This window comes from Mustela nivalis (genome assembly GCF_964662115.1).
Source record: "Mustela nivalis genome assembly, chromosome: 8".
Lineage (NCBI taxonomy): Eukaryota > Metazoa > Chordata > Mammalia > Carnivora > Mustelidae > Mustela > Mustela nivalis.
Window position 1 is genome coordinate 31,615,059 of NC_139027.1, and position 24,164 is coordinate 31,639,222.

General features: G+C 42.6%; 2 protein-coding genes across 3 annotated transcripts in view; one reads left to right on the plus strand and one right to left on the minus strand.

Moving 5' to 3' along the window:
* TMEM178A (transmembrane protein 178A) overlaps positions 1-2,581 on the plus strand; it is a 56,210-nt gene extending 53,629 nt beyond the window's left edge. Inside the window, exon 4 of the mRNA XM_082743277.1 lies at positions 2,342-2,581. Coding sequence (XP_082599403.1) covers positions 2,342-2,412 — 71 coding nt within the window. The 3' untranslated portion in view covers positions 2,413-2,581. The remainder of the gene's footprint in view (positions 1-2,341) is intronic.
* A 9,076-nt stretch (positions 2,582-11,657) lies between these two features.
* The window catches only part of THUMPD2 (THUMP domain 2 tRNA and snRNA guanosine methyltransferase), a 40,123-nt gene continuing 27,616 nt past the window's right edge, over positions 11,658-24,164 (minus strand). For both annotated transcript variants that reach the window (XM_082743275.1, XM_082743274.1), the window contains exons 9-10: positions 15,447-15,555; positions 11,658-12,574 (exon numbers count right to left, since the gene is read on the minus strand). In XM_082743275.1, coding sequence (XP_082599401.1) covers positions 12,250-12,574; positions 15,447-15,555 — 434 coding nt within the window. In that variant the 3' untranslated portion in view covers positions 11,658-12,249. The remainder of the gene's footprint in view (positions 12,575-15,446; positions 15,556-24,164) is intronic.

The window sequence follows — 24,164 nt, forward strand, 5'->3', positions numbered from 1 at the left end:
CCTCTCTGTGGACAGGGGCAGAGAGACCAGGGCGCTAGAGAGGCGAGAACAAGGGGGCAGTGGAGCTGATGAGAATGTAGAGATAGGGCAGAGCTGTGCTGGCTGCCCGGAGGAGGCTGGGTTTTACTCTGGCTGTAGAAGGCAATGAGAGTTTAATCACATCACAGGGATGTGATGTGACTGTCATTTTAAAAGGTGAGTATTGCTGCTGGATGGAAGATGGATTGGAAAAAGCCGGTGGAGGTGGAGAAGACAGTTGAAGAGAAGAGTGTGGCAGGGATCCAGGAGACACAGTGGTGATCTGGACCCAAAGGTGGCCATGAAGATGGAGACAAGAGGGTGGATATACTTCAGAGGTGGAGTTGACAGGACCTGCTGGTAAAGGGGATGGAGAGGAGAAAGAAAAAGACATTATCAAGGATGGCAACTAAGCAGTTTTCAGAGTTAGGTCATTTACTAAGGGATTCTTGTATCAGAGGGGAATAAAGGGTGGGTGGAGCGTACCTGGATGGCTCAGTCGGTTGAGTGTCTGCCCTAGGCTTGGGTCGTGATCCCGGATGGGATCAAGCCCAGCATTGGCCTCCCTGCTCAGTGAGGAGTCTGCTTCTCTCTCTCCCACTTCCCCTGTTTGTGCCTTCTCTCTCTCTCTCTCTCAAATAAAAAAAAGAAAATCTTTTTTTTAAAAAAACCCAACCAAAACAAAAGGGAGGGTAGGATTTGAAATGGGGGGAAGATACTAAGTGTCATGGTAAACCCAGTGTCACACAAGATGGCGGTTATCCTTAACTGAATAGAGCCCAGGACTGAAAAGCTTTAGGTAAGAATATGGTCCAGTGACCCCAGTGTACCTTCTCCCTAACTGATCCAACTGCCAGCTTCCTCCTCTTTAATTTCTAGTTGTTCTCTGGAAGCTGTCTATGCCAGCTGTACTGCTCAGTTTGAGTGTGAATTTTGTCAATTAATGGTGACTGCAAAGATTCCGATCCAGCCACAAGGGGAATGCATGTAGTGATTGTGAGTTAATGGAAGAGACAGATGTCACCCACTAGCTTCCTCAGCTCACATCATACCTGGTAGACTATTGGCCATGCTTCCTGTCATGTGTTAAGGCTGCCATTGCCAACATTCACAAGATGCCCTGTGATCTGGTCATTTTGGATGACCAAGACCTTGATGACATCACTGCCTTGAGTATGGGTTGTGAGGATGGATGAACTGTAGCCTCAAATTCTTAAGACATGTCCTCAATCTATACAGGACCTTATGGGTAAATTCCCTCAATAGTGGCATAGATGTGCAGTGACATCCTCTGGGAATTCTGGAAAGTACATTGAAAGCTTGCTAGAACAGGTTCACGGAGAATCCACTCTATCTGGACAAGAAGGGCCTGGGACTCCTTTGACTACCTTCCCAGAACACAATAGGTACCTCACAATCACAGCCAGATGTCAAGGTGGGGGTGTTTAGTTCTTGAATCATAGAACACCTTTTATTTGTATCCTTGTGGCTTTGCCAGTGAGTCAAGTTGGCTGTGAGGAACACATAAACCCTTTAGAAGAAACTTGCCTGAACTGAACTTCACTAGGCGATGGCTTTGGTGGGCTTCAAACTCATTCACCACACGAAAAACACACCATCTCATCACATCGGTTGACACTGTTAAGCTTATAAGAGCACAAAAGGAACCCAGAAATCTGCAAAGATTGTTGTGGTTTTCTCATTTCTCCCAAAGCTTGTATTATTTCTGGACTCTATTGGTACTCAAAAAACCAACTCTGCTTTTCAAGCACTTGATTCCAAAAGAATGGTGCTGGAGTCCCATTCCCTTCGGTTCAGAGGGTTCCTACATTCTTCTAAATGTTAGATATAAATAAGAAGTAGAAAAGACAGCTCTGACTCTCAGAATCCTCTCCAGTCCTGTCTCTTGGCATTGATGAGATGCTAAGTGTAAGGATGAGTCAGCCTTTCCTTAGTGACGGGCCATCTTCTTTATGACCTCTGTCTTATTGTTAGTGCCTCTACTTTATGGATGGAGAAACTAGGGCTCGTAGAAGTTAAATAACCTTCCCCTAAGATACTAAGTAGTGGAGCCAAGGTTTAGATTCTGGTCTTTTTACTCCCAAGTCGTGATTCCTTCCACTTTCCCGCATAGCATTCTCATCGTGCCCAAGACCCAACACATACACTAATTGTGCCTCTCTAACCATATCTGAGCTTTCCCCCCAAGATTTTTATACATCTAGATTAACATTCCCTCATGGATTTTGTGGTTGCACTTGGAAGTTACTGCTCTGCAGTTTTTAAAGTTTATTTACCTTTTTTTTTTTTTTTTTTTTTTTAGAAATCTCTCCATCCAACACAGAGCTTGAACTCACAACCCTGAGATCAAGTGTCACACGCTTTTCCAACTGAGCCAGCCGGGCGCACCCACTCTGCAGTTTTCAGTCAACGAGCTGCATTTCTAAACCAGAGCACATACTGCCCTTTGTAATTCTGTAAAGAATGCCAGACCTATTTTTATAAGCACAGAACCTCTCTTTACTGATTGACCTTCAGGAGCCCCTGTCTTTGGCGGTAGCCTAAAGGTATGACAGCAATTTTAATTACCTTCCTGGCACTCCCCCCACGGAACATTCTGAGAAATTCCCATGTCACCAGGGCTGCTCAAAGATTAATATTTAAGTGGGGTAGATCCTCCTTACTTTGTCCTGTGAAAGCATCCCTGGTGACTTTTTGAAAATTATTCAATGAAAGCAATTACTCCAAAAAGAAAGCTAGCTAGTCTTGTGGTTAGAGACAGGCTAGGAACTCCGAGACTCAGGACTTCTAGTCCTTGTTTCCTGACTCTGTAGCTGTGAGCTCCTGAAAGTCAGTCATCTCTCCTGGGCCTCTGGAGACATTCAGGAGCTGATGGGCTTTCCAGGGACACGGGCAAGGCCACACGTGTAACATGCCCATGAAATACTTTCAACGCTTTTGCAAACTTTTCTATTCTTTTCCAAGTTGAATGTAAACTCGTCCTTTGTAATGTGAAATGATTTTAAATTAAAAGCACAGCGTGTAGATGACTCCAATAATGCAATGAAGCTATCTGATGCTGTGTCAATAGAAGGGTATCTTCCCAGTTTCTTAGTACACATCAAGGAGGGCACTTCGTGTTTCTCTTCTCTTTGAGGGGTTGGTCCCTGCGCAGCAACTTCAAAATAAATGTCAAGACAGCCTTGGGAGGAATGTGGAAGCTCTGGCTGTCATCCCTGTTGACAGTAGAGGAAACAGACTTCGAGCCTGAACCTAACGTCTCTCCGCCAGTGTCTGGCAAGGTGTCTAAGTCCCCAGAAAGTGAGATCTGTAGGTTTTGAGGCCCATGTGTCTAAGGATCTGTGTTCCTGCAAACATGTCGATGAAGCACTAGTCTCTGCTTTATATGCCTCTGTGGTGACTATGGTAAATTGCTATCAAGCCAACATGTTTCTCAAATAAAATGGTCTTAGGAATTGAAATTAAACCAACTGTGAAAGGTAATCTGGGGGACATAACACAAGTGATTAATGCAGTATTGATCCAAAGGCTGAGCCGGTTCTTAAACAAAGGGTTTTCCAAATAAAGTAACAGTTTAAAGAGGGTTCACGGGAGTGGGAAATGGTTTCCAAGAGAATTGAAGCAACATGAGGGAAGAATGTGGGAGACGGGTGAGGTGGGTTGAAGGGCAGAGCCACGAGAGCCACGTGGAGCCATGTGGAACCACACCAAGCAGGACATGTGGACACCCTCTTCCCTCCTCCCTTGTCCAAAATACCAACTCTACTGCAGGGAGCCAGATGAGTGAAGAATGCAATGGGTTAAGATGGAAGTTAGTGTAATTTCATCATTTTTAAAGCAATCGGCCTGTGGGTCTGTGATACGCCTACATAATCAAGAAGGGTGTCACAGAAAATGTCAAGCTTTTACCTAGGAACGACCGAGCAGCTGGTTCTGTGTTGCATGATTCCATACATCCCCCTGTCAGGAAGGAAAAAAAGAAAAAAAAAGAAAATCTTCCTTCGGGATATAACAGTCAACATTTTTTCTTTTTTTCCTTCGTGACATTGGAATGCACGGATTTGAGGGAGCGAAGGGGAGCTGGGTCCAGCATCCTGGAACTTTCTGGCTTAGTTCACTTGGTTGGCAGACGACCTCGAAAAGTAACCTGCGTGTGGTCATCTGTTTCTCAGATCTATACCGAGGGACTGGTATGTGCCAGAGACTGACTTCTGGGCGGGGGATCATCAGTGAGATCAACAAAGCCATTCCCTTCAGGACCTGGAGAGACAGACAGCAAGCAGACACGTCTCCTGTGCTGGAGGGAAGTGCTATGAGGAGAAATGGAGCTGGTGAGGTGGTGGCTTGTTGTGACAAGGAAGCCAGGGATGGCCTTGCTGACAGGAGGGCACTGGAACAGAGATCCTGACTAATGCAGGTGTGGGAGGAAATGCCCCTGGAGAGAGGACAGGTAGTGCGAAGGCCTGAAATGGGACAAAGCCTTGCATATTCCAGAGTCAGTAAGGGAGGCAGGACACAAGAGGCAGAGTTAGAGAGGAGGTTTAGTGCATCTCAGGACACCAGGTCAAATGAAAAGTCATTGGAGGCTTTTGAGCAGGAGAATGGTATAATCCAACTTAAACACAAATAAAAACAAAAAACTTCTGGCTCAGTGAATTAATTTTCCTTGGTTTCCATGTCAATATCGAGAGGCTGGTGCTGGGCATTTGGGACATACAGGCAGACCACATCGTTAATATGCCCACTCTTCCAAGATGAATTCAATCTCTAATAGCATGGAGGTATCTGGGGCAGAGTCACAAATGGGTGTCAGAAGCATGACCACGAAGTAGAAATAATGAGTAAGAGGGAGGGGGACCTGGAGTAATTGCGCTCCTTTGTTACACCCCCGAGGAAGATGTTACTTGCTGAAGGAACTTGATGAAAACTGACAATATTAAATGATTATGGCAGTCAGATGGCAAAATTATACTTCAGATCACGTGACTCTCTCGAACATAATAAAGTCATGGAATTTAACTGAAAGACAAAGAAAGCTGAGCTCTTCTTGTACCTAGGCATGTTTTCAGTTGTTTTAAATTCCCAAGTCCATTGCTTGTCACTCAAACATTTCCCTGCATTTCCTTCATCTTTTTCCGTGGAGCTTTTCCAGAGAGTGGTTTCATCCTTCCATTTCCAGAGGCTAAGGGTCCTCCTCTTTCTCTCCAACACTCTGACTTCCGGCTGGTGCCCCCCACCCGCCCCTGACCTGCCTCCTTCCCGATTGCTGTCAAGGCAGCTTTTCAGGCAAGGCTAGTCTACCAAGGAGCATCCCTGAAGCCTGCCGCATAATAAGTACTCAGTCAACGCTTGATAGCTCAGCGAATGAAGGAGTAGATGAGAGAGTGAAAGAATTGGAAAATAGAAAAAGCTACACTCCATACACCATAGGATATAGTATTGGTGTAACATGCATAAAAATTCTCCCTTGAGATTTCTTAATGACCAGGATTTTGCATCTCACCTAATTTTAGTACAAAATCTTTCCTGCATAGCTCTTTGAACAATCATTTACCTTATATCCAAGTGAGTGGTTCCTCTTGAAAGTTTACATATATTTTGAAAGATTTTATTTATAGTTTGTCAGAGAGCAGGAGAGAGAGCACAAGCAGGGGGAGCGGCAGGCAGAGGGAGAAGTAGGCTCCCCTCTGAGCAGGGAGATCCACCTGGGACTCCCAGAATCCTGGGATCATGACCCGAGGAGAAGGCAGGTGCTTAACTGACTGAACCCCCCAGGCATCCCAAAAGTTAATATATTTTGAGTCCCCAATGAGCCTTAGCTTTCTAGGTCATAGAGGAAGTAGGTGTCTCCCTGACAGCTGTCTCTTGCTTTCTGAGTGTCCCTTTGATTCACTATCCTCAGAATCACAAGCATTTATTTCCTCCCCTCCAGCAGGAGCCAGTACAATTTAGTTCAAGCAATATTAATCATTCTTATGTGCCACACCCTGTGCCAAAGGTGGGGAAAATACTATAAAATGCTCCAACTAGAAGATAATCTCAAATTTTGGAAAATCCTCAAAAAGCTGTATTGCCTTATGCATTTGATATTAAAGATGCTTTAGCAAAACCCAGAGCTGTGATTTAATTCTGTGAAATACACTAAGATAATTAGAACCACGGCCTCTGATGATCTCTGATGCTGTCATTCAAGTTACTGAAGAAGCACATTTTTCTGTCATTTGCTGCGTCTTGGTTATACACACAAAGATGTCCACCCCCTCATGTATTTTTTCCTCTGAAAGATGAAAGCAAGGCTTCAGAACAGAGCAAAAAAGACCGTATTGTTCAAAATCGTTGAGGCCAAAACATTAAACATTGAGACCTGGAAAATATGGCGAAAGGGAAAATGCAACTATACAGAAACCCTCCAGTGAGATTGACACATACAGAGGCTGCACAACACGAGCGTGCTTAGAAACCTAGGTGTGCAGGATGGGGTTCCCAGGTGCGATCAACAGTCCACTCTAAAGTTTAGAAGAAAAGGAGTTCATTTTGGGGTGCCTGGGTGGCTCAGTGGGTTAAGCCTCTGCCTTCAGCTCGGGTCATGATCTCGGGGTCCTGGGATCAAGCCCAGCATTGGGCTCTCTGCTCAGCAGGGAGCCTGCTTCCCCCCGCCCCCCCCCCCCGCCCCACATCTCTGCCTACTTGTGATCTCTGTCAAATAAATAAATAAAATTAAACTTAATAAATATAAAATTATATATATATATATATATATATATATATATAAAATAAATTTAAAAAAAGAGAAGGAGTTTATTTTAAAATAATTAAGGTGCTCAAGAGGGCCAAAAAATGTGTCTGGTTGACCATACAACCAGGAACACCAGGCAAACCCCATGAGGGGATTGTTGCCACAATGAGCCCCGGCAGCCTTTGCTGGACGTTCACGCCGCACCTGGCACCCCTGATGGTGGACCCTGAATGCTGCCCTCTGTCCCTGCTGACCATTGAGACCCCATGTTTATTCTGCCACCCTTCCAGAAAGCGGGTTCTATTTTGGTTGCCTGCTTAATTAGAGGTGATACGGTAATACGTACCCCCTTCCCCTCTCCCCCATTGGTCTCTTTACTCCGATTTTGGGAGAAAGAGCTCCATCTATCGGTCAGCGGGTCACAGCACACACGGCGCCCGACAGGGAGGCGTCTCCCCCTGGCCGTGATTTCTCTCTGCCAGCCCAGAGGGTAGCTCACGCCACTCCGTTCCGGTGGTGGCTAACTTGGTGAGAAAACCCAAGAGCCTAGGCCTGTGGTCTCACTTCCATCTCTGTAACTGATCTCTGGTGGGAAGCACTGTGGCGCGTAGGGGAGTTTGGTAAATCCACGGGAGGTGCCTGCCGCTGCCTGGAGAATCCAAGTCTAGGATGAGCAGTTGTTCCCGCCATTACATGTATCATTACATCCGCTGGGTCACGAGGATAAACACGCAGAGCTGCTCACAGAGGGCCTGGACCAGCTGAAGGGCCCTCCCTTGCAGGAAGCCTCCATTAAAAGTAAATGAGTCAGAGCAACAAACCCAAAGGTGCCATAGATTGCCTTTGGATACCAAGGAATTTCATCAAGCATCTGTGCCTCTTTCTTAACAGCACTAATAGCTGCAGTTCTTACAAAGGAATCGCTGCTTTTGTTCGGCCATTTTGGTAGGAATGGGGAGGTGGGGGGAGCCTGAGGAAGACGGGGTCTTGGTCCTCTGATAACAGTCACCCTTACTCCATGGTTTGGGAGCCATTGTCGAGATTCTGCATTTGCTCAGGGCACCGTTCCAGGTGTAGAGTCAGGATCTGGGGAAATTACCACATAGTTTTTCACTGAGAAAACTGAAGCAGTCAGAAGAGAACTTGCACAGTCTACCACCACCACATCCGCCCACCCTCCAGCATCTGCTCCCACTTACAGTCTGTTCTACAGTGTGTGTTTCTTCAATAGGCAGTCACTCAAATGTTATTGCTAGGTCGGGGATGACGTCACTCTAAAGTGGAAATCGGGTCGGTTCATAAGTCATTTCTCCCCCCCCAGCGCATTAATACTTTGTGCTACAAGATAAGAGCAGCTGAATGTGAAGACGTTAATGGAATGAGCTGAATGAGTAAACTGCAGGAAGAAGAAGGTTTGCATGAGGCCTTCTCACTGCATCTTCTTACTGATTCCTTTGGGCCACAGGTTCTGTCTTGGAAATCCCTATTGTGTAGGTAGCAGCCTCTACCCTTCTTCTACCAAATTCTATTCAACCTGCCTTTGCCCTTTTCTTGGAAAGGTGATATCCTTTATTTACTGATCAATAGTTGACCCTTGAACAACATGGGTTTTAAGTATGGGGGTCTACTTTTATGTTTTTGTTGTTGTTTTAAGATGTATTTATGTACTGTGCACACGTGGGGTGGGGAGGGTAGGGGCACGGGGAAAGGGCGAGAATCTCAAGCAGACTCTGTGTTCAGGGTAAAGCCCTATTCCAGATTCGATCTCACGACCCTAAGATCATGACCTGAGCTGAAACCAAGAAATGCTTAACTGACTGAACTACCCAGGTGCTCCTCTCCCCCCCTTTTAAGAGTTGACCACAAAAGCCACAAGGGCATTTATTTATAGCTTCCCGCCTCTGCTTTCATGGGACCAAATCAAAGGTGAAGGGAGCAGACAGAGGTCATGCCTGTTGCCCTCTGAGGAACCGGTGAGGCCATGGAAGACCATGAACAGACCGCTGGGTCCCAGGGCCAGGCAAGGCTGCAGGTCAGCCCGTGTGCTGACAGGGTGGTTGGAGAGCTCCGGCGGGCAGGGAGGAGGCTAGGCAGACACAGAAGGACCATGGCCAGGAGGCAGGGGTAGGGCTGCAGCTGGTTAGCGCTGCCTCATGGGGGTGGCCTCACTGGGCCCAGTGCAGACCCCTCCCCGTGGCCTTTGGGAGGCCAGAGGCTGATGGCCATGGGCTGGAAGTATGCCTTCTGGAAGACTGTGCCTGGCTGATGGTGTTCTTCACCGGCCTGCCCTGTGGCTCTGCTGTTGAGGTGGGGCCACCGGGCTTGGTGACCACGCTGTCCCAGGGCCCAGCCCCCTGCTGCCACTGCCCTTGCCCTGCCCTCCTAGCCGGCCTCCATGGTTTGTTTTCAAGAAACAGATCCACCATGCTACCAGTGTATTTTCTTATGATTTTCTGAATAACATTGCTTGCCTCTAGCTTTCTTTAGTGTGAGAATCCAGGGTACAATCTGTTTAACAAAGTAGAGGTTAACTGACTATTGATGTTATTGGTAAGGTTTCAGTTCAGTGGTAGGCTATAAGTAGTTAAGTTGTTGGGGATTTAGAAGTTATAAGCGGGTTTTGGCTGTGTGGGGTTAGGGCCCCTTCACTCCTGGGTAGTTCAAGGGTCAAGTGTATTTATTTATTAGGAATGTTAACCCGTTCTTTCAAACTATGTTAATTGGCGTTTTTGATAGTATGCCATTTCCTAAGTTGGATAGGTTTAGAATGGTCTAGCCGGTATTTTTTCCGTAAATTCTGTTATTTTTAGTGCATGAGTTTGAGAATGAAACGTTCAGGAGCACATTTATCATGTTATTGCAGAAATGCCTGTATGCCGCCTCCCCACTCGTAACCATGGAGAAATTATTCATGCTCTTATCGAACGCTAATTCCCCCATGTGTGGAATGTATTCCAACCCCCTTTTCAAGGACACTGCTCCCGCAATTATCCTTTCCCTACCTCGTGAGTTTTCCACCTTTCCCGGAACAGTCTCTTCAATATGAAAAACATGCTGCTGCTTCTCCCATCTTAAAATATATCATTCTCTTGATTCCACATCCCTCACCAAGCGACTAACTCCATTTTCCACTCTTTTCAGCAAAACTAGTTGCAAGAGTCATTTGTATTCATTACCTCCAGATGTCCCCACTATTTTCTCTTAATTCCAACCCAGGGGGGCTTTGCTCCTTCCCCAGGCCACCAAAACTCCCATAGTCGGGGGTCACTCACTGCTAAATCCATGGGTCAATTTCTAGTCTTTATCTTTTCCAGCAGCATTTGATAGATCACTGCCTCCTCCATATCCTGTGCTCATTGGCCTTCCGGGCAACCCCTCGCTTTCCTCCTGCTCCCTTGCAGATTGCTTCCCTTCTCTAGACCTCTTAGTGCTGGGGGAACCCGAGGCTCAGCCCTGTTCCTCTTCCTTCTTCTCCTCCATGTAGTCCTTTGGTGATCCCATCCAATTTCAGGGCACCAATATGCTGAAACTCCCCAAATTTCTATCTCCAGGGCAGAACTTTGTCTTAAACTTCAGACTCACGTATTCAATTGCCTACTCAACACCCCCATTGGGATGTTTAATGCACATCTCAGAGTTAGCGAGTCTAAAAATGCCATCTCACACTCAGCCTGCCCCCTCCACAGCCTTTCCCCCATCAGTTGATGGAAGCGCCCTGTTCGGGGGGCTTGGCCAAGTGTCGGAGAGTCACTCCTGCCTCCTCCCCACTTATCACACCACACATCAAACACATCCGCAGATCCTGCTGGATATTTCAGAATCCAGCTGTGCCTTACCCCCTCTGCTGCTCCTGCTGGCCAGGCTAACATTTTCTCTTGCCTGGATTATTGCGAAATCTCCCAACCGGTCTACTTTCGCCTTTGCCTCCCCCCACTACTGTTATCACAGTGGTTCTCTAAAATGTATGTTAGATTCCTCCTTGTTCAAACCTGTCCAGTAGTTTTAAGTCAAAGCCAGACCTCCTAGTGATATGTTTGGTTTAACCTGCCCCTGCCGCCTGCCACTGACTTGCTCGTCAACCTCTCCTTCTCCCCCTCACTGACTCTGCTCCAGTCCGACTTCCTCTCCGCTGTTCCTCAGATGCATCAGGCACACTCTTGTCTTATGGCCTTTGCAACTGGCTATTCCATGTGCCTGGAACACTTCCATATCCTTTAAATACTTGCTCCAATCTCCCATTCTCAAAGAGGCTTGACCATTAAAAGTGCAAAACAGTCCTATTCCCATCCTCCTGGTTCCCGATCACTTTACTCTGCTTTCCTTCCCCCAGCCCCACACTTATTACCTTCGAACCATCAAATAAATTATTCATTGTGTCTGCTGTTTCTTATCCATCTCCCCTGCTAGAGTGTTTAACTTCTATGAGGGCAAGGATCTTTGGTTCACGGACATGCTCCAAGGACCCCAAACAATGCCTTGGCAGAGAATAGGTATGCAATCAATATTTGTTGTATGAATACGGGACAGGCTCAGATTCCACTGGGCTTACTATAAAGTGCTCTCAGGTAGAATTTCCACTTATCACCTGTGCCCCACTAGCCCCACAGTGATGAGTGGACGAAGTTGCATGCCACGCCCCAGCTGGAAAAGACTCTTCAGCTTCTCCTTTGGAGAGGTAATCCAAAAATTTCACAGGTGAGAAATTTCCCAAACATGGAGAGGTTGTTAAAATAGTAAAACAGCCAAGAAGCCAAGCCACTGCTTTAGATAATTGAAAAAAAAATGAAAATCATATTCTCAACTTCCTGTTAAGATCTTCTTCTCAATAGTAAACACAAGGAATGTATTTAATTTAAATAAGGGAGAGGCGACAACTTATTAATGCTTTTATAAAAAGTGCAAACTTTATTTTCTGTCATGTTGGAGGATACTGGCTTGATTTATATTATTATTCCCATTAATGTTTTATATAACTTGGGACATACAAAGGTATTGCAAATAAAAATTATTTTTATTCCAATGGAGGAGAAAATTACACATTTAAAAATCAAGTTTAATAGCAAAAGAAGTAAGACATAAAAGTTTCTACATTTAGAAAAATCTGATCGTGAAAACATCACCAACCTTGTGATGACTGCAGTATACTTTATGTGAACCCCTGAAAACCTTTGTTCCAAGTTTCAGTTTCTGTTCAGAAATAGTGCAGGCGGGGCAGAACTTTTCACCTTCCGACAGAATACGAAATTTAAGAGTCATTTGGTGTAATGTACATTCATTGGTTTTGGTTGGCAACTTTAATTCTTTTGGGTGTAAAGCTTATCTCTACTCAGAACCTATGTCCAGCAGCGATGCTGGACCTCAGGGGAGTTTGCTTCCTTGGGACTCTGGGGCCCTGTGAGGGTCCAGGACAACCACCTTCACTGCTGTGCAGCTGTCCTGACAGGACTTGAACCTGGCTCACAGCAGCAAGCCTGCTAGAGTCCCAAAGAGTGCGACTTCCTGTATTTGCATATGAATGCCTCTGTCCTTCCAAGGCTAACTTGGTAGCATTCCACTGGCACTAAAGAGCCAACTGGTGGCATTTTGTCTAAGCCCCCCTGGCTGCTGGCTTCAGATGAAGATGACACTGTGTCCAATAGGTCAGTCTTCTCTCTGGGACTCAAGCACTTCTCGATTCCAGGCTCATCTGTGGGGCTGCCCTTGGAATTCAAAGGGATGCTGCTCTGTTCACAGTCTTGGAGGCGCCTGTGGTGATCATTGTTGAGCAACAGCACAATGGTTCCTCCAACGTGGAGCACTCTGACGGAAGATGGTAATTGGCATGAGTATTTCTTTCTTTTTAGACAACAAACAATCCCACTTTATTTTAAATATTTGGTGTTTTTAATTTGAAATTTAATTTTATCTATTTAAACACAAGGATTTTGATAATTAGGTAGTAGCTTCCATAATACATATTCATTATAGTAATTACAGAATCACTAGCACAAATCTGCTTTAATTATCTATTTTTACTCTACTTAAAAGGCAAGCCTCAAAGTAATTCATAGTCACATTCTAATAAGTACAAAGGAAAAGGCAAATGAAAGAATCCTAAAGAATCAGCATATATTAGAGGTAGTAGGCTGTTGGCAGAAGAAAATCACCATAAATCACATGCACAAGGGAAGGACAACAGGGAAGACCAGAAAAGGAAGGGAAGACCCTGAGATGAAAACATTTGAGCAAATTCTGCACAGCAGGTCTATGTGGACAAGTGACCAACACCACAGTCTCCAGGGCAGCTAAAGAGATTACTGACAGTGGGAGAGCGGCCAGCAGAGAGCTAAGGAGGGTGGCAAATGCTCCAGGCAAGTCTGAGGTGCCCCAGGAATGCATTAGGTGGGTCCCAAACCTGCGCTGTGAATTAAGGACAAGCAGGAGTGAGGTGGGCCAAGTGACAGTGAGGGACTGGAGCAGGGCAGGCAGCTGGAGGCAGCAAAGCCCAGACAGGAAAACCATCAGGTGGGGGAGGCACTCAAAGAAATTCAGCAGGGGGTGAATCTGAGGGGGTGGGAGGAGGAGGGAGGGAAAGAGCCTGTTTGGAATGTGCAGGGTGAATTCCAATCCAGGGCTGCAGATACAGCCTGGAGGCAAGGAGAAGACCAGTGGAGGGAGAGATTTCAGAGTTTTATAGTACACAGCAGATAACAGGCGGAGGCCATCATGGGGGGCGGAGGCGGTACCAAGTGAGAAGAGCAAAAAGGCCAAGGAACAGAGACTTCACTTTTAAAGGAGGAGAGAGGAGGAAGGGTCTGTAATCCTACAAGAAAGTCTGGACAACAGTGATGGCACAGAAGCCAAAGATGTTCGGTTTCCAGAAGGAAATAGTCTCAACAGTGTGTAATGTGGCAGGACTAACAAGTGACTAGGATTACAAGAAGTCATCAGTGAACCTGGGTGTGTGATCTTGGTTGAGGGCAGGTGCAAATTGCTGGTCTGCCAGAGTTGAGGGGGGACTGGAAGGTGAGGAAGCAGAGATGTCAGGGTAGACTATTCTTCCAGTAAGTTTGGGTGTATATGTAGGGAAACAAGATGACCGCTTGAGGGCCAGGAGTTACAGGGAATCTCTCCCACACCTGACAAAGATGTCAGGAGCTCAAGGAGCTTTTCCCTCATCTAAACAATCAGTGAATCAACACAAGTTTGTCTCCAAAATGGACTGTGTTATGCTATACTGACTGTATAAAGCTTCAAACTATGTAAAAAGTAAAAAATCAAACCACAAAGTCTGTGGGCAGGTGTCAGGGAAGCATGGTCATAGAAGTTCCTTATGTCCAAATACATACACTGATCCAACTGAGGCCTTCAGATTAGGGGGGGAATTCCTGAATATCTTCTGGAAAGTTCCAGGCTAAATGCAAGTCACTGCTCACGCATACTGTATTTCACCACGAGCTGGCTTAATAGTGTGGCTTGTGAATTACCTAGGTAGGCACAAAGGCTGTGGTTATGAATCCTGGCTGCACAATGGAATCAGCCCGGGAGTGGTTAGGAAATACACCCATGTTCTACTCCAGACCAATTAAATTGGAGCTTCAGTGGGGAGGGGTGGAAAATGAGTGTTAGAGTTTTTCAAAAGCTCCTCAAATGGTTTTAATAAGAACTTAGGGTTGCAAAATCTGCTTGAGGGTAACATGTACAGGAGCTGAGGAAATATCTGAATTATCGGTGTTGCCTAGAAAGAGACCTCACGTAATTATGCCAAGGGTTTAGCTAACCGTGCAGCAGAGGTTAGATAATCCAAATAAGATAATCCAAAAAGAAGTGTGGAGCACCCAGTTCACATGATGGAGCTGAGATGGCTCCTGGTTGGACTCAGAGTTCATGTCAAGCTTTAATTCTTCTTATGGAATGTCGGCCTTGACACTCAATTTTCTCTACCCAACACCCATGGCTCATTTTTTCTGTTTGTGACATTATTTATATACAGGCTCTCAAACATCTATGTTGTCTTGCTCTATCAAATGCCCAACTGAGCCGATTTCATGAACTGACCTTTTAGTCATATCTTTTTATTCCTCCATGTGTTCTAGGTTCTCTCCTTTCTCAGATAGGAAAACAGGCCTCACTGTTTGAACCTCTCAAAGAAATACTTTCACTGAATTAGATTCCCTGAGGCTGACCTTAGAAACCATGCCGTGAATAACACCTGTCTTCCTTCTATAATAAGCAGTGTTGTAACCTCTCTAGGTTACTGATGTTCCCTGTGTGAACTGTTGTGTGGTTTAGTAGCTGGGATCTCAAGAAAATTCATCTTTCTGGGTCCCAGTTTCTCATCTGGAAAGCATGGGGGATTAACACACAACAGGCAAGGTTTTGGGGAGTATTACAAGTAAATAGGTAAATTACCTACTCAGTGATTAAAATACACGTCACTATTTCAGATGCTCAAATTTCAGGCAATAACGACAAACTGGTATCTTTTCCAAAATAAAACTTAGAATAGTGTAAGATGATATGGAATAACTATTTCAATTATAAGCTTCTGATTTGAAACCTTAGAAAACTGAACTACAAAAGTTTTGGATAAATCACTAAGATGCAATCAAATCTTAACTGAAGAACTATGATATATTTTGGTTAAATGTCCAATAACTCAAAAATTGTAAGAATAAACTCAACAACTTACCTCTCCATTTCTTGTAGAATGTTTTTGATGTCTTTCCCTAACTTAAACTTTTTCCCAAATGGAATGTCAGAAATAATAACATCGACACTCTCTGAGGGCAATGGCAGTTCTGAAATACAGAAACCAAAGAATCCAGCTACATTAAGTTCAAATATGTACAACCTAAATACAAGAAAATTGAAGTATGCCAAATTATTTTTGCATATTAAATAAAACTTAGGGTTGCTAACATTGTTTCCAAGAAATCACAAGGCTTTTCACTAAAAAATAAATGGTAAAGTTATTATATTCTATTTTTTGAAAATTGGTTTCTCTGTTATGACAATAGGATATAAATTAAGCAGAATCTTAAATTAATCAGAAAATTGAATTCTCCAAACATATTACATGACTAGAAAGTTGCCAGATCCAAGAAGAAATACATTAAATTGTCTAGAACCTTCCACAAACCATGTTCTGTAACTTGTATTTCTCTCTTTGTAGTTACTTACACAATTTTGCATGTGTAGATATACTTGCTTTTAAGGGAGATGATCTTAGCTTTCACTGAAATTTTAAAGGAGACCCAAAAGATTAAGAACATCTACTTAAGTACTAAGACCAGAGAAAATGCTAAACAAATCAACAAAGTGATTATCGCTAAACAAAATTAAATATAGTGTTTGATTACTAAATCTAAATTTTCTCATCTTTACAATTCTCAGAAATTAGATTATCAGAAGGTAATACACATAAGTTTAATTCCACATTTTCTGAGTATACTTTTCATTTTCTACTTTTTTACTTGCCACCCATCATGTACATTAGGTATTCATAAGGTATTCGATAGCATCTAATTCTATAAAAATATAATAAAATGTAAATAATCTTTATTATTTTGAATACCATATACATTTTTGTTGGCTGGAAACTTAAAAACAAAACAAAAAGTCCCATTACCTGGGAAAAATCTAAAGAACACCTGGGAAATCTCACCTAGTTCTAAACCCTTGCTTGAGATTAGTAGAATAAGAATAGGTTGTTAGAAAAGTTTCAGAATAATATTCTTTTAAAGCTTGGCAGGAATTCTTTTTTTTTTCTACGTCATATATATTTTTTAATTTTTTATTTTTTAAAGATTTTATTTATTTATTTGACAGACAGAGATCACAAGTAGGCAGAGAGGCAGGCAGAGAGAGAGGAGGAAGCAGGCTTCCTGCTGAGCAGAGAGCCCGACGTGGGACTCGATCCCAGGACCCTGGGATCATGACCTGAGGTGAAGGCAGTGGCTTTAACCCACTGAGCCACCCAGGTGCCCCTCATATATATTTTTTAAAGATTTGTCTATTTATTTTAGAGAGGGGAGGGAGCACAGCAGGAGAGGGACCGAGAATTTCAAGCCGAAACCAAGAATTGCTCAACTCACTGCACTACCCAGGCGCCCCCCAAGTCATATTTAAACTTCACACATTTAGTTTTTGGGTGTTGATATAGAACATGCACATATAGATAGTTTCAATATTTTTGCAGAACTACTCAAGGCAATGTACAGTGAAGGCAATCGTGGCTATCAGATGTTTTATACATGAGAAACCATGGAGTAGTTTACTGTTGAGTTTGAGCCCACATCTTTCTTTTGCATTCACACACACACACACACACACACACACACACTAGCTGTCCAATTTGCTCAGGTTTGGTTAACATTTTTTTTTCTTGTCAGTCTCTATTTTTATTTGCAACTTTCCTACTCTGAATTATATAATTTGCTGAACTGCTTTAAATAATTTTAGAAGTTGAAGGAACAAACTTCACAGAATAAGTTCTAGAGAACTAAGTTCTAGAACTAAGCAACGTTCTCTTCCCATAGAACCTAACATGAGCTTTTGTGGGTATGTGTGAGAAGGCAGGCGGGCCCTGGCATTTGGCTCTGTCTCTAAGTAGCTAGGGGACTTTGGGAAATTACTGTGTCAGTTTCCTCATCTGTAAAGTGGGTACTCTTAAGTTGACAAGTGAGGTCGTTTATGGAAAGCATCTGGAATGGTGCCTGGCACGGAGTGAGCACTCAGTAATGGTTAGGTCTTGTAGTTATCATGAACAACGTCCTCTCTGTGTGTACAGGCGGATGACAGCTAGGTGGAGATCAGTGGGCTGGAATCCTTCAAAGCAGCTCTGCACAACACAGCATGTCCTTCCCTGGCTCCTCAAAGGCCACGTAGGGCAACTGCTTCCAGATGGGCCTCTTTCCTACTCCTTTCCTCCTGCAGTGGTTCTCAGAGCCATAGTTCTCCCAGGCAGCGTCATCGGGAGCTACAGCAGCAGCAGTATCTCCTGGGAACTACAAATGCAAATCCTCGCCCCCTTTATCCCAAACCTACTATTTAGTGTGTATCAGAATCTGAACGGCTGGTGAAACACAGACTGTTGTCCCCACCTCCAGGGTTTCTGGTGAGGAAACTCCTGAAAGCAGGAGCACCTGACCCCTGATTTTCAACACAGTAGAATCTGTTAAGTTATTAAATGCTTTGAACTGCCTGAGAACAAGGAGTTTGCCTGTAACTAAGGAGATAAAATTCTGAAATAGAAACATAGCTCAAAACAAGTATGTAAAAATCATCCCCTTTACAACTCTGCAGGATGATTCAAGAACATGAAAAAAAAATTAACATACTGGTGTGTCTTGAACAAAAAGAACCATTCTCCCTCCTTCCAGAAGAAAAATGGGTAAGAACTGCTTTAAAACTCAGGTTTATGGCCGTAATGTGTTTTCTTCCAATAGGTTTTAAGAGTCTTTGAGATACGTTTTTGTGCTTATATTTAGACAAATGATGAAATAAATTGAGATCTTCTACAAAACTGGACACACCCTTCCTATGTTCTTTCATCATACTTCCTCCTGTTTGAACATTCTTTATAAATTCTTTCCGGATTTATAACATTCTTATTGTTCTGTGTCTGTAATTCTCATAGCTGTTTAAAATCACCTATATATTTAAGTTGATTCAGTCCTCATGACCAATCACTTTGTCTTGGCCTTCTTCATTTTTCAGTTGATTTATCTTTTAGATGTTTGGATTTTATTAAAATTTTCCCCTGCAGGGTTTATTAGTGAAATGTTGCCTGAACTTTTTTATTTTTTTAAATATTTTATTTATTTTTAGTGAGAGAGTGGAAGAGCATTTTGTGAGCCAGGATGGGGGAGGGGAGCAGGAGGCGGCGGGGATGGGGCATGATTAGGTAGAGAATCTCAAGCAGACTCTGTGCTGAGTGGGGTACCCCACACAGGGCTCAGTGTCACCCTTCTGAGATCATGACCTGAGATGAAACCAAGAGTCAGGCTCTAAACTGGCTTAGCCACCTAGGTGGCCCACTTGACATTTTTTATATCTGAAATGTCTTTGTACTAAAATGACATCTTGGATGGGTATATTTTTGGGGTTGCACTTGTTATTTACCTTGTAAATAGCCACTATTCTACTGACAGTACTGCTCAATAACTTCCTGTTTCTTTCCATTGTGGCCAGATTTTGAAGTTTATTGCATCTAGATTATGCCCTTTGGTTGCTGCTGCTGATTTTTTTCCTTCTATTTTTATTATTCGTTTTCTTATTTCAATAAGTGCAGGAGAATACAAATCCTTCCATAAAGTTTCAGTTTGTTGTCTTAATCCAGAAGCTCATAATTAGTCTTAAATATGCAAAATGTAGTTTGGCATCTGGAACTGGTGACCTTTTAACTTACAGTCCAAAGAGGAACATTTTCAAGAACAAGATGATTAGAAATAAGAATACATACTTCTTGAAATATTTATTGGCTGACAAATTGTTTATTATTATAGTGGACCGAAAAAAATTATCTGGGCACATTGAAATAAAAAAACCCCCACAAGCTTAAAATTAACAAGTAAAATGATTTTTTGTGATCTGTATTCTTATACTGATTGGTTTCTTAGATGTATTCGTCTCTAATCCCATGTCATTAATGGATATTTTTCTGAAGAATGTAATACTTTTTTAATAGGAACTTCAAATTTTTTTCATAGAATTGCCTGTAATATTCTTCAAAGTTTCACTTTAATGGCTAAGAGACTTCTTTGTAGACTCTAATATTTTTATTTGGGAAAATAAGTAGAGAGCCTTTCTTTACAGGTTCTAAAGTAACAGTTGAGCTCAGAGCAAATTCTGCTAACTGGAGGATACTCTCAATTTTATTTCTTACATAGGAAAAGTCTAAATATTTCAGCCCTGCAGTTCAATGTCTTCATTTATAGTGTCTTTGACAAACATTTTCATGACACAAAACTCAAATTGTCTCTACTGTTCTTTTAATTCGCTTACCAAGTGTAGAGCCTGCAGAATCTAAGCCTTCTCAATTTGATTCCATTCCATTCTAGAATATACATTTATCCAATTAAAGAAAGCCATTAGAAGCTTCTTCGTATAAGATATCCAAGGAGTATTTATAGAACTTCAGAATTAAATCTTGTTCATTATTAAGCTCTCAGTTTTAGTTTGTTCATTTCTTCCTTGGTGTTTTTAGGGATTTTAATGTCCTCTTGTTTTGTTTTTCATAACTGCAATCATCAAAAATTGCAGAAACTTAAGTTTTGGGGCATTATATTTGTTAAATTCTTTGATTACAGATTTCCAACAGATTTTTTGAAAAATGCAACCACCATGAGCCTATTGGTTTATTTAAAAAAACTTTTATAATACAATTATAGAGTACTTTGATCCAAAAAGCCATTCTTTGAAGGCTTAAATATTTTTAAACCTAACTGATGATGGGCAGGGAAATAAACTGTGTTCTGTTATGAAGTTTGTTTGTTTTTGCAACCACCTTCATCACAAATAGTTTGCAAGTCAGTTATCCCATGTGTATTTAAAAAATGTTTTTCAAAAGTTTATTATTTTGGTAACTTAAGTTTCTATTTCATTTATAGAACATCAGAGCTTGTTTGAAGATAATTATGAATTATGTGGATACCACGCCAGATTTCAAGTACATTTCTGCTTCATAGATTTCGTTAGAATACTAATTACCACTAAATACTGCATAAACAGACACATATGCAATTCTGAGCTGAGTAGCACTCACAATTATAAAAGATGTTATCTTTGACAGAAAAAATCTCCTGCATTTCCAAGAACCGGGAAAAAGAAAAGCTAAACCACCACTGGAACAGATTTAATGGATTTTCTTTTTGAATACATCTGATAACAGTGATACAAAACTGGCAACACCTAACCGTCTGCAAAGGTCTTCAAATGGAACCAACAAATTAATGGCTATAGCTTCATTTGGTTTGCATGTATAAGAAAACTTGGAATTGAAAGTGAGCAAAATTAATTTAGAATAGTCATTTGATCTAAATGAAAAGTCATGCTTCACAGAATGATGGTTAATGCATTCGTCTCTAGCTGTTTTTGATAAGTGGCTGTTTTGGGGCTCAATCTCCTTAAAATAATTACTATGTTTTAGAGTAAATGCTAGATGCTTCTATAAATACATCTGTTTCATTTGATCAGTGATATCACCTTGGCCCACACAGTGGATGATAAATGTCAACAGACATTTTACTTAAGTAATGTATTCACCAGCTTACTTGAGAAATGGAAACTCTTTATTAACTTTCTCATTAAACATGTGCTTTAAAAAACTTATTACTGCTGAGTTTGTTATAGAATATAAGTGTTATCGAATATTAAAAAAGGACTGATACCATATAACAAACTGTAAAGCCATTACACCAAAAAACACTCAACTCTTTGTGGGAAGCTTCTGATTCCCTACTTCCACATACTCTATGTACACCTAACCCATCACTTCCCACATTTCCTTCTGATTCCCCAAATGGGCGGCCTGGCAGCTTCATGAGCTTTGCATCACATGACATGGGCCACAAAACACATGGCTAGAACACCAGGGCCCAGGCCATCAAGGGCAGCCACCACATTATGGGCAGCTTCTGGGTGTATTGTAAAAAGCAGGCTTTACTCCTACAAGGGTTGAAAGGAATGACACCTGAGAACAAAGCACAGTTGTTAGCAATAAGCTTGTTATAAAATCTCACTGAAGTAATGTCTAATTGGAAGGGAAAACGTTCCTTTTTTCTCCTGTTGACAATTTTGTGGTCTTAATTAACTTATACATGTGGTTCTTTTGCTCAAATCTGTATCTATTACAGCTCTCATTCTTATCCTAGGAATGTAAATATATCTGTAGATTAACAAAAAACAAAGCCTAACCAATGACTAATTAGTTCCTAAGATAGCCTGTAACATAATATTCATCTGGTTCCAAACTTTCATGGTAATTAAAACTTAGGAATAAACACAAGCAAGTTCTGCATATTAAAGGATCATCTTCTTTTATACCAGTAGAAAGTCACAAAGTAAACATTACTAAAAAAGTAGAAAAATAATCTAGTCATTAACGCACACAAAGAGAACTAAGAGAGTGATTCTGCAGAAACAAATCACAATGGGAGTTATTACTAACTTCCTAGACATACCCACATTGACTGAGGTCTTAAATAGGTTTTTTTTTTTTTAAGATTTGATTTATTTATTTGATAGAGAGAGATCACAAGCAGGCAGAGAGGCAGGCAGAGAGAGAAAGAGAGGAGGAAGCAGGCTCTCCGTCGAGCAGAGAGCCGGATGCGGGACTCAATCCCACATCAAGACCTGAGCTGAAGGCAGAGGTTTAACCCACTGAGCCACCCAGGCGCCCCTGAGGTCTTTATTCGTGCTGTGTGTTAGGCAAAGTACTCAATGTGCTTATGGGATAAATCCCCACCACGGGCTCTAGGAAGTAGGGATTATTCTCATACTGTAGATGACAAAATACAGAGGTCTATGCTTTTGCTGAGGGCCACACACTGGAGAAACAATGGTGAAGCAAGGATTTATACTCGGTCTGTTGGACTCTGAAGTCCCTGGGTCCTCTTACTTACTATGGTAAAAAAGATGTGAGATCCCCACATCTGTCAATGTCTAACAAAGAACAATTCTTGGGTCTCAGCATTCTAAATTGTGTTTATGATTAAAGCTTTTAAAGGCAAAACCAAATTAGTGAAGAAAATAAACACTAGGCTCTACAATGTCCACCTCTAAAGTAAAGATATGTAGTAAAGGGCTAATTATTATTATTATTATTTTTTAAATTAAAGATTTTGTTTATTTATTTGACAGAGGGAGAGAAACACACAGTGAGAGAAGGAACACAAGCAGAGGGATGTGGGAGAAGGAGAGGCAAGCTTCCAGCCAAGTAGGGAACCTGATGCGGGGCTCGATCCCAGGACCCTGGGATCATGACCCGAGCTGAAGGCAGATGCTTAATGACTGAGCCACCCAGGCACCCAGGAAGGGCTAATTATTAAATAACAGTTAATACTGGCTCCTCTATACACTAGAATAAATATGGTTTCTTCATCTGAAATTTAATGTTAAAAGGTTAGGATGTTGAAACAATTTAAAATAGATGGCTCATTCTTTCTTCCAGAAAGTTACTCCGAGAACAATTCACAAAAGAATAATCTACAAATGACATAGTGTGAAAAATGTCTCATCTCACTAGTAATTAAGGAAAACTAAGTTTGAAAAATGTATCAAATTTATAGTTCTCTGCAGTACAATGATACTATCTGGCCTCAACAATGGTTTAGGGAAACGTGCCCCGCCAGCTGATGCTGGCCTGGGGTAAGCACAACTTCTCAACTGCTCTCTTCATCCTGAGGCCTCTTTCCCTTCTCTATGCTTATTCCCTAGGTGATCTCCTGGATTTAGATGTTACCCGTACTGATGATGCCTCACCTCTCCCCTCACACTCCAGATCTGGGTACGGGGCTACTAACCGTGCCATCCTCTCCACTTGATGCCTAATGATCCAGAACTCCAACTTGTACCCCTACAATTTTCCCAACCCAGTGAATGGCCACCCCACCCTCCAGCTCCTCAAGTCAGGCAGCTGGGTCATGCTTGCTCCTTTTCACACGAGGCCACATTCAATCCAACAATAAATCCTGCTCACTCTACCTTCTAAAATTAAGTATCTGATCTCTCCTCAACATCTCCATGAATAGCACTTGGGCCCGAGCCACCTCACTCCTTACTGGATCATCGCAAGAACCTTAACTAGCTTCTGTGTTTCCGGTTTCCATCCTCCCTGCTCTCGTCCATTATTAACATGGCACTTAGAATGATCCTTTATTTGCCCATTGGTGCCCTAGAGAACCTTTTGTTTTCAACACTTAAAAACAGTAACTGAAATCCTTTGCTTGGTTTTAAAGTGAAATCTTATGGAAAATGCCCCCCACACGAAAGTAAATAAAAACGGAGTTGGAAGCATGGCAGAGGTCAGACAGACAGCTGGGTACTTCCTTCCTGACGCCTCTGAGGCCCTCTGGAGATTGCAAAGTACTGGAAAAATCACTGCTCTGCAATAGCTGAGGAAGCCATCCCAGTCTTCTTGAAGGTCCCCCCAAAACAGCTTTCTGAAAGAAATTAGAGTTCACGAAAGCTGATTTCAGCCTCCTCATCCGTCGTTTTCCTCTAAAAACCTGTGTCTTACACACAGAGTCCCATAAAAACCTTGACAGAGGAGCGCCTGGGTGGTCAGTGGATTAAGCATCTGCCTTCGGCTCAGGTCATGATCTCAGGGTCCTGGGATCGCGTCCCACATCGGGCTCTCTGCTCAGTGGGGAGCCTGCTTCCCCCTCTGCCCCTCTGTGCACCCATC